General features: G+C 50.4%; 1 protein-coding gene across 1 annotated transcript; it reads left to right on the forward strand.

Moving 5' to 3' along the window:
- The first annotated feature begins 1,484 nt into the window (after positions 1–1,484).
- LOC119318371 (probable monogalactosyldiacylglycerol synthase 3, chloroplastic) lies at positions 1,485–6,995 on the forward strand. Its single transcript, XM_037592917.1, has 8 exons — positions 1,485–2,029; positions 2,173–2,345; positions 4,434–4,595; positions 4,713–4,854; positions 5,152–5,376; positions 5,487–5,549; positions 5,650–5,724; positions 6,210–6,995. Exons 1-8 carry the CDS (start codon positions 1,670–1,672, stop codon positions 6,507–6,509), a joined length of 1,500 nt encoding a protein of 499 aa, XP_037448814.1. The 5' UTR covers positions 1,485–1,669; the 3' UTR covers positions 6,510–6,995.
- Positions 6,996–9,958: the final 2,963 nt, after the last annotated feature.

Raw genomic sequence — 9,958 nt, forward strand, 5'->3', positions numbered from 1 at the left:
CAAAAAAAAGAAATTAAATTAGTTTCTGCGTATTAGCTCGACATATACTCGATTTTGGAGTATATACATCTTTGCCTTGACGGGCACACCGTAGGGGTATTTTGGATTTTGGCAGTGGGTAGATCGAGCCTAAGGTATTTCATCAGATATCCTAGCTCTTCGTTTTGCTTTTAGGAGACATGGGTTTCTCATCACGTATGCCATGTGGTATCGAATATTGTTGTAGCTCGATAGTCAGACTATTGTCTTTGTCATGAATCGTGATGTGATAACGGCCATTCTATCCATGCGTGGAAAACTACTCTTCGAAGACAAAACCTACAAAAATGATTGTAGGAAGAGGAACAAAGTAAAATGGCACAATAAGGGTTGCAAATTAAGGAAAGACAATGCCCCCGGTAAAAAAAAACATGCGCACCATGTAAACCCTGATTTTGTTGCTTCTTTTTCTTAGGAAAAGCGAAGATTATCCTACTAAACATCGGCATTGTTGATCGTGCCATGAGTTTCGACCTAGGACACACCTTCTTTTGTGCGATCAAAAAACATGAGCACCGAATTACTCTCGTAAGATAAGGAACAAGAGGCTCAACCATCAGATCCAACACAAAGCCCTCAAGATACCTAGAGCCTTTGACTACTCTCTCTAGTAAACCAAAGGAAGCACAATGGGTGCTGCTCTATTTCTTATCAGTGAGGTATTCTTCTTCGTTTTTAGTACTATTGGCATTCTTTCATTCCATTCCAGTCAGGCACCGGACAGTCAAACTAGGAGCTCAACGACCACCGGTTACTACGACCTTGCTTTCATTCGACAGATAAGCTTTTGAGAAGAGACCACCTCGAAACCATGTCAGCTCATCACCTTGCTCTGACTATCCAGACAAATTTGTCATTTTACCGACGCCATGTCCAAACACCTTTCTGTTTTTGTTTCGTTTCCCGTAGCATTCGGTGTGCCGCGACATCAATCGTTTCCTCTTTTCATCTAAATCCCGTGTTTTGAGCATTATTAGCATCATAGTCCAATACTCGGTGCCTTTTTTGTCTAAAAGAATAAGGCACTTATTAGGTCAACTAAATTAAGCAGTTTTGCTAAATCAAGAAGACATTCGTCAGGTAAGTAAATCACCAGGTCTAGTAAGGCAAGTTTACGATCCACTAACTCTTTCCCACATGATGGAGTAACGAGGGTAGTCTCGTGCAAGATTAACCTTAACCAATCATAACCTCTCTCTCTCTCACACACACACACGCATACACACGATCGCTTGAAATAAGCGGGTAGCTATCTGAAAAAAATAATCATCAACTCTCACATAGACACACTTTTTTCGCCCAAACCCCTCGGACTCTTCCAACCGTCACAACAAGTCGGTCTCCCAATTCCCAAATTCCCAAATTCCCAAATCAGAAGGCACCAAAAGAGCGAGAGCGAGCACACGCACAAAACACGCGACAACCACCACCACCACCGCCGTCCCGTCCCGTCCCCAACCTCCAAAAATTCCAGTTGTACGTCCGCCCTCCCTCCCTCCCTCGCCAGCTCGCCAGGACCCCCGCCCCGCCCCGCCCCTCCGCCATTCCCTCCTGCCCGCTCGCCAATTTTAAACGCTTTCCCCAGCCGCCAGCCGCTCGCTCGCCCGGCGGCGATCCGGGGCGGGGCGCGATGGAGGCGCCGACGGCGGCGCCGCGGGTGCGGTCGATCCGGGAGACGGTGCTGGAGAGCGTGGCGGCGTACCACCAGCAGCAGCGGATGCGCCGCAGGTTCCGCAAGAGCCTCTCCTACGCCGGGGAGCTCTCCTCCGCGGGGGCCTCCACCTCCGCCTCCCTCGCCTCGCTCGCCGGGCCCGAGGACGACGACGAGCCCTTCTGGGAGGAGGAGGAGGGCACCGTGGAGCTCGTCCAGCTCGGCGCCAACCGCGCCAAGAACGTCCTCGTCCTCATGAGCGACACCGGCGGCGGCCACCGCGCCTCCGCCGAGGCCATCAAGGACGCCTTCCGCATCGAATTCGGCGACGACTACCGGGTAAATCATTCCCCTCCCCCTCTGTCCGTCCGTGAATAGATAAACAAATTCTTGGAATCTCCCCCAATCTGCCTGTCAATCCAAGTGGCCGCGCCCGCACTGATGGATTTCGATTTCGATTTCGATTTGGGCATTCGTGGCAGGTGTTCGTCAAGGACCTGTGCAAGGACCACGCCGGCTGGCCGCTCAACAACATGGAGAGCTCCTACAAGTTCATGGTGAAGCACGTGCAGCTCTGGAAGGTGGCCTTCCACGGCACATCGCCCCGATGGGTCCACAACTTCTACCTCGCCGCCCTCGCCTCCTTCTACGCCAAGTACGTCCTAGTACGGATCGCTCCTCTTCTCTCCCACTCCCACCCGCGGATCCTCCTGTAATTTGATTTTACGGTTCCTGCAACGTTTTTCTTGCTTGACTTCCTCACACACATCGTCGAGATCATTAAACAAACAAACAAACAAATAAATAATTCGATGTCATTTGTGGCTTCACATTCACGCCAGACTGTTTTGCCCGTCATTGGTTGATGCGTTGCATAGCAAATTGCTGACCTAATCGCAGATTTTTATTGTGGAATCGGCACTTTTGTCAGCATTTTGATCGCACTAATATATTGTAATCCCAGATCTCACCCGACGATATGGCGCCCATGATTTTATATAAGGACCACTGCTGTCTTGACTGGAGACGCTAAAATATCTGTGCTGGATTCCTTGTCATGTAATGCATGTAAATTTGCTGTTGAACTTGTTAAGTTTCCTGAATAAAATTGTGCCATGGTCGGATATCCAGCCATGTGGACTGGTTCAGGCTGCGCGTATGGGTTTGCCAGGCTGCAGAACAGTGACCCATCAAAACGCCCACTCTGTGCTGGTGTCACCCTGTAGTTGTGGTATCCTGGGAGGCCACAAAAACTGATTGCGTTGCATTGCTGCCATCCCTTGACCGCCATTTAGTAAGTGAATTAAAATCAGCATATGTGCTTTCACAGTTACCAGTATGTCCTTGTGTAACATTGCTCCCAGACCATGACCCACATATTATAAACCACATTGTTATTTGTTAGTGTGCATATGCAAGCTTTTATTTCTTGGGTTTCTATTTTTTCATACTCCAAACCTCTTAATGTTGCCTACCCATTTGCAGTTTAAAGTCAATTAACTGGTACTCCTATTTTTCTGCTCTATTTTGAAGCCATCATTGCTAACAGTCGTAAAATACAGCGCTGCTATACACACGACGACGTGTGGACGACTTGTGCACGACAGCACATGTCAAGCCGTCCATGCATACTATCCAGCGCATATCAGCGGCTGGATTACCCATCGTCCCACTGTCGTGCACACATCCATCGTCTATACAGCAGTTTCGCGTAAAATATTGCTAAATGGTTACCCGTAATGCTTGTGTCATTTGGACTTAACATAAAATCTAAGTTTGATGATCCACACGGTAGACTTTGTCTCTACATCAAGTCTACACGGTAGACTGTATTTCCTGTTATTGGTTGCTGCCTTGGATTGCAAATTGCTCACCTAATCGGAGATTATCTAGTGAGTCAGCAGTTTTGTTGTCAGCATCATTCACACTAATATTTTATAAGGCCCACAGGTGTCTTGACTAGAGATGCTAAAATATCTTTGCTGGATTTGTTGGCATGTAATGCATGTAATTTGCTGTTGGAACGAATTTTTCTGAATAAATTTGCACCGAGGGCAGATATCCTGCCATGTGGACTGGTTCAGGCTGCGCATATGGGTTTGTCAGGGCACTGGAAATGATCGCATCCTAATAAATTCAGTTTGTACCATGCGCATCAACCCATCAAAAAGCCCACTATGTGCTGGTGTCACCCTGTAGCTGTGGTATTCTAGGAGGTCATTAAAATTGATGGCATTGCATTGCTGCCATCCCTTGAGCATCATTTGAGTTCAGATCAGCATATGTGCTACTGCTTTCACAGTTACCAGTCTGTCCTTGTGTAACATTGCTCCCAAACCATGACCTACATTTTATAAGCCGCAATGGTAGTGTGGCACATGCAAACTTTCATTTTGCTGTTTACTGTTTCCATACTTCAAAGTTCAAAGAAATCACTAACTTTAAATACTGGCTAAAATAGCCCTTGCCTACTGATTTGCAGTTTAAAGTCAGTTAACTTGTACTCTAGGTTTTCCCCCCTCTATTTCAACTCTGTAATTGCTAATATGTGCTGACAATGTTTTATGACGCGAATACACCAAAAATACATCAAGCTATTGCAGAACAGTTACTAATAATGCTTGTGTCACTTAGATGTTAACCTATGATCTAAGCCCATTGATCCACATGTTAGATTTTGTCTCTACATCAAGAGTTTACATGTAGTGTTTCTTTGTGAATAATTTCTTTTTTATGGTTGTAGGAAGGTTGAGGCTGGATTGAAGAAGTACAAGCCAGACATAATAATTAGTGTTCACCCCCTCATGCAACACATTCCTCTATGGGTACTCAAATGGCAAGGTCTGCAGAACAGAGTAGTCTTCGCCACTGTCATCACTGATCTTAACACTTGCCACCCTACATGGTATGTTCAGCTATAAATAAGGGGGGAACCTGGAAACTGTTTTTTCTTTCATGAAAATTAACTGCTTTCGACACACTTCAATCATAGACTTAAAATCTGGCAATGCAAAATATACAGGTTCCATGCTGATGTGAATAGGTGTTACTGCCCGTCGGAGGAAGTAGCCAAGAGGGCAGAACTGGATGACCTAAAAAGTTCTCAGATCCGTGTGTTCGGTCTTCCCATTCGACCATCATTCTGCCGTGCTGTCCTTGTCAAGGTATTAACCTTAGGGCCGTTGTTACTTATTTATTGCCCAACTGGTTTCAGATTTTGTATCTGTTTTTCCAAAACATGTAGTAGTTAACTCGTAGTATTTTTCTTTGTCTTTTGTCTATTCATTAACTACCTAGCATTGTGTATAATTACTCTACAGAATTTTAAGCATTCTGGGCCGTCGCCCTATGATTCTACTATGTTTTCCAGAAACAAACAAATGTACAGCTGTACAGTGATGTGTCTTCATGCAAATGCTCGCTTTTGAACTAAAGCATGTTTTAAACCAATTATTCACCAGGATGATTTGCGGAAGGAACTTGAATTGGATCCTGACCTACCGGCAGTGTTGCTGATGGGAGGTGGAGAGGGCATGGGTCCTGTAAAGAAGACCGCGAAAGCCCTTGGAGATGCATTGTTTGACAAAGAGCTCGGAAAACCAATCGGGCAGCTTGTTGTCATTTGTGGTCGGAACAAAACACTGAGCTCCTCATTGCAGGCTCTTGAATGGAAAATGCCAATAAAGGTATAAACAAAATGTTACACTTTTCAGTTCTTTAAGACTTCAACTTGTTTCTTATGTAGCCCACATGAAGAGAATATGTTGTTAACTGCTTTTGTTTTGTTTAACAAAAGATTAGGGGATTCGAGACCCAAATGGAGAAATGGATGGGGGCTTGTGATTGCATTATAACAAAGGTTTATATATTACTGACCCTTCTCTATTGTTAGCGTGCTGGTTCCTTTGAAGGTCGTGTGGTACTCATAATTTTATTTTCCTGTTATTTTGGTTCAATAGGCTGGACCAGGCACCATTGCTGAAGCCTTGATTAGGGGTCTTCCTATCATCCTTAATGACTTCATACCTGGACAGGTTTGTGTCCACTCACTTTCCACCTTATAAATGTTGATTTAAGCATTCAAAGTGTATGTATTTGCAACGGTGCAGTGAACCGAAATACCTGACAGCTACTGCTCCAAACAATCTTCTGATATGTAGTCCTTGAACCTTAACAAAATACATTTGTTTGGGTCAATATTTAGTATAAGTTGGCCATTGATGCAGTGCCATGCTTGTTTACGGTTATTGTCTTGCGAACTTCTTCCCAAGAATCAATCCTCATGAACTTCATTCTGATGAATAGATACTGGTTTTGTGCAGTAATAACTATGCATGTTTTTGGTTATTCTTTTTCTTTTTGACTGGTTGAGGCTAGTACAGTATAATAAACAAAGTGGTCAGTTTGTTTATCTTTACGTGCAACTTACATCTTGCAAGAGTTGCGCCTCTCTTTGCTTAGCAGGCAGTCTACATCAAACAATACCATCTTAACAAAGTATTGTTTTCTTGCATCCCAGGAAGTTGGCAACGTCCCTTATGTCGTGGACAACGGCGCGGGCGTGTTCTCCAAGAGCCCTAAGGAAACGGCCGAACTTGTCGCCCGCTGGTTCGGTCCAGGCGCGGAGGAACGCAAGAGGATGTCAGAGAACGCGTTGAAATTGGCCCAGCCGGAAGCTGTGTTCGACATTGTCAGAGACATCCACGAGCTGTCCCAGGAGCAAGGGGTGAAGGCGCAGATCTCCAGCTCCCTGACGTCGTCCTTCTTCATACCATCTCCTGAAGCCAGCCATTGCCCCAGCCCCATCCCGCTCGTGTGAAGACCTTGGAAGATGTGTACATAGCTAGAGCACCGCAACACCTCTCTGCGCCTTTCATATCCTTGAAAAGAAAAGAAAAGGAAAGGAAAAGGAAAACGTGGCACGCGATTTGGCCTGGCTTGTTTCATCTGTTGTCGTGGCCGGGGGATCTCGATGTTTTTCTGTTCATGGCCTCCCGCCGCAGTTCTTACGGGCTCGTTTGACCGACAGGTGCTCTTGTGTTGTGCGATATCGTGTTGGTGTAAAGTTTGTGAAAAATCATTGGTTGAACATCATTCTTTTGCCGTCCCCTCTTTTACATGCAGAAGGGGGGATCACTGGTTGGCTTGTTAGCTGCAGTCATTTTTGTGGATTGGAATTTTTTGTTTTGTTCATGTAAATTACGCTAGTTGCCACTGGGCCACTGTAAGAAGTGTACATTATGACAAAAGCGCGAGTGGAAGTGTTGATTGGGCTTGTTGAAGATAATGGGTTCGTGATGGTGTACATACATGTTCCGTTGATTGGAAGTTGTCAGTCCACTGAACCAGCTGTTGTATGAGAAGTGTACTTTGCTGTCCTACCAGTCAGAATTGTTGGACTGGTTGGCATGCTTAGGAGGACTCATGTTGGATCTTGTCTATGGTAAAAGGTTTGAAAAACTATGTAGGAGTAGAAATAGTGCTGAAAAGGCTGCATCAGCTTTCCGTGATCTTGTTTATTATGGTAAAAGTGGTGCTTAGAAATACTATGTAGGAGTAGTTAGCAGAAGTAGTGCTTACTGTTAATGTTCAGTGGATCATGATCTGTGTTCGTTTCTTTCTTTTTTTTTACAATCAGTGGATCCTGATGTTGGTGCTGCTTCCGCCTTTTGGCATCGCTCGCAGGTGTGGAACGGAAGTGCGACGAGGGCCCGAGCCTTTGCCCCAAGCAGAATGATGGAAAAGGGTCTCCACCACTGGACAACTCGGGTCATCACAAGACAAAAGGCGATCGTCGTCGATGCATGATGCATCACGACGGAGGAAAAGAAACCAAGGAATTGGGCCTTTTCCCGCAGGTATCTGCCGCCGCTGCTGCACTGCTACCAACCAGCCGAGCACTGGAGCTTCAGATGTCTTTCCCTTTCACCCAGCGCACCTGTGGCGCGGAGGGACTCAGCTTGAGCTGCATCCCCAGCTCTTCTTGTGCAGACGACGCCGAGGAAGGCCGCTGGCTCTGGAGACCGCCAGATCGGCCTCGCCACATGGTGGTAGCCAATACGTGCTGTATTTTTTATATTCAAGAAAATATGTAATTAATCGCACGTCGTGCTCGCAGGCTCCAGCGGCCGACCGCTCTCGCCTGGAGGCGCCAATCACATGCCCATATGATCGCTCTATCTCTCGCTGTCACCGCCTCCACGTTTCTCATCTGAGTGCTGCTCTTTTCAATTCCTGCACATCTTTTCTACACGCTACCGCTACAAATAATAAGGTTGCAATCTTGGACTCTTTGTACATCATCCGTTGGATTGGTTTGGATTGGATTGGATTGGAGTCTTCTACTCTCAGCTCCTACCTATCTACTGGTCTTTTCTCAAAAAAAAAAAAACCTATCTACTAGTCTACTGCACAACTGGAGTTCGTTCTAGTAGTTGTTGCTATGCTATTCACAGAAAGAAAGACTGATGAAAAGTGACGAAAGGAGAAGCGAAGAGGGCCACACCAACCAACCGGTCAACCGGCTTACGTGCGCGACTGCCGGGTGGGCCCCGGGTGTCAGACGCTTGCGCGCGCGTCGTGTGAGCGTGAGCTGGGGGCTACGGCGTGCCGCCCCAGAGCACCGAGGTGAGCACGCCGGCCTCCTCGGCGGGCGACACGGCCGCCTCCCGCACCCGCCGGAGGATCTCCAGCTTCGCCGCGCGCTTCTCCCGCGGCCGCAGCCCCTGCCCCGCCTCCACCTGCACCGCAAACCGCGCCACCGCGCTCGCCACCATCGTCTTCTCTTCCTCCTCATCCGCTGTGTCCGTTGTGTCGGCGTCCGCGGCGGTGCGCTGGAGGCAGAGGAGGCGCTTGACGAGGCCCTCGGCGAGGAGCGCGTCCAGCACCTCGCGCCGGCCGTAGTAGGCCACGCGGAGGCAGAGCTCCAGCGCGGGCGCGCGCAGAGCTCCGGCGGGGGCGCAGAGCAGGGCCACCAGCCGCGGGAGCTCCCCGCGCGCGTGCAGCTCGTCCACCAGCGGCGTCCGGACCGCCGCCACCAGCCCATTGAGCGCGCGCAGGGCCGCCGGCGAGGAGTGGGACGCCGCGGCGGCCACCAGCGCGCCCACGGCCGGGCCCATCAGCACCGGCCCCACGAACACGTCCCGGTTGAACCGCACCAGCGCCAGCGCCGCCGCCGCGCACCCGTCGCCCACCTCGCCGGGGTCCCCGAGCCGGGCCTCCACCGCGCGGAACACGCCGTGCCGCAGCACCGCGTCCTGAAGCCGCGCGTCGAACCGCCCCGCTGACCCCGCCCCCAGCAGCCGCGCCTCCAGCTCCGCCAGCAGCGCGCGCGCCTGGGCGTCGTCCTGCTCCCTCAGCGCGGCCACGAGGCGCGCGGCCAGCTCGCGGTCCGCCCACGCCTGGATCTCCGCCGCGACGCCCCCGGCCGCGCGCGCGATCCCCCGCCTCGCCTTGCACCGCCGGCACCGGGGCCGCAGTCCCCCGACCACCCCGCCTCCGGCCGCCTCCTCGGAAGCGCGCCAGGAGAGGGCCCTGATGGTGGCGAGCAGGCGGCAGAGCGGGTGCAGCTCGGGGTCACCGGCGAGCAGGTCGTGGGCGGCGGCCTGGAGCGCGAGCAGCGCCCGCAGCGCCGGGCCGTCGCCCTCGCCGGCCTCGACGGTCCTTGCGGCGTCGCGCAGCGCCCGTAGCACGTTGAGGAAGCCGTCGTCCCGCTCCCCCTCCTCCATCGGGGAGGAGTGGAGGAGAGGCGCGCAGCGGGCGGCCGAGCCTTCGTTTTATCCCGCCCTCCTACCCGCCCGGTAAAATCCCGAGAGCACACGGCGGCAGTCGTCGACTGACCGGTAGATAGATGGATGGATAGATGAGATGATGGTGTTCGCTCGTCCGGCCCGGTCGCCGGTGGCCGTGGCGCGCGTGATGCGTACGTACGTACGTGCTGCGTAGGAGCGGCTCGGAAGCTCGGAATCTTGTTGGCTTGAGTGGAGAAGACGACGAGGGGCATGCGGATCCGTCCGGCCCGGCCCGTGCAAGAATCCACGCCACGGCGATCAAACCAGATGATGCCCTAGTTACTTACCCCAGTGCTGCATCTGAATCGATTCTCAAGTGCTGTCGGATCGGATCGCAATGCGTGATACCAGATGAACGATTGAACGAACGATCTAGGATGCGTTTGGTTAGAGTGAGATGCTCGGGTGGTTATGGGTATCCCTATCCAGCTGGCTAGGGATAGCCATATTTTTTGTTTGGTTATAGGGTGATGTCATC

Source organism: Triticum dicoccoides, chromosome 6A, assembly GCF_002162155.2.
Source record: "Triticum dicoccoides isolate Atlit2015 ecotype Zavitan chromosome 6A, WEW_v2.0, whole genome shotgun sequence".
In the NCBI taxonomy this organism is placed as follows: domain Eukaryota; kingdom Viridiplantae; phylum Streptophyta; class Magnoliopsida; order Poales; family Poaceae; genus Triticum; species Triticum dicoccoides.

Bases quoted from the DNA above. Each gene is read 5' to 3' on its own strand.
- LOC119318371 (XM_037592917.1), top strand. From the start codon at position 1,670: ATGGAGGCGCCGACGGCGGCGCCGCGGGTGCGGTCGATCCGGGAGACG. The intron at 2,030-2,172 runs GTAAATCATTCC...CATTCGTGGCAG, and splicing joins AATTCGGCGACGACTACCGG to GTGTTCGTCAAGGACCTGTG. The intron at 5,377-5,486 runs GTATAAACAAAA...GTTTAACAAAAG, and splicing joins AATGGAAAATGCCAATAAAG to ATTAGGGGATTCGAGACCCA.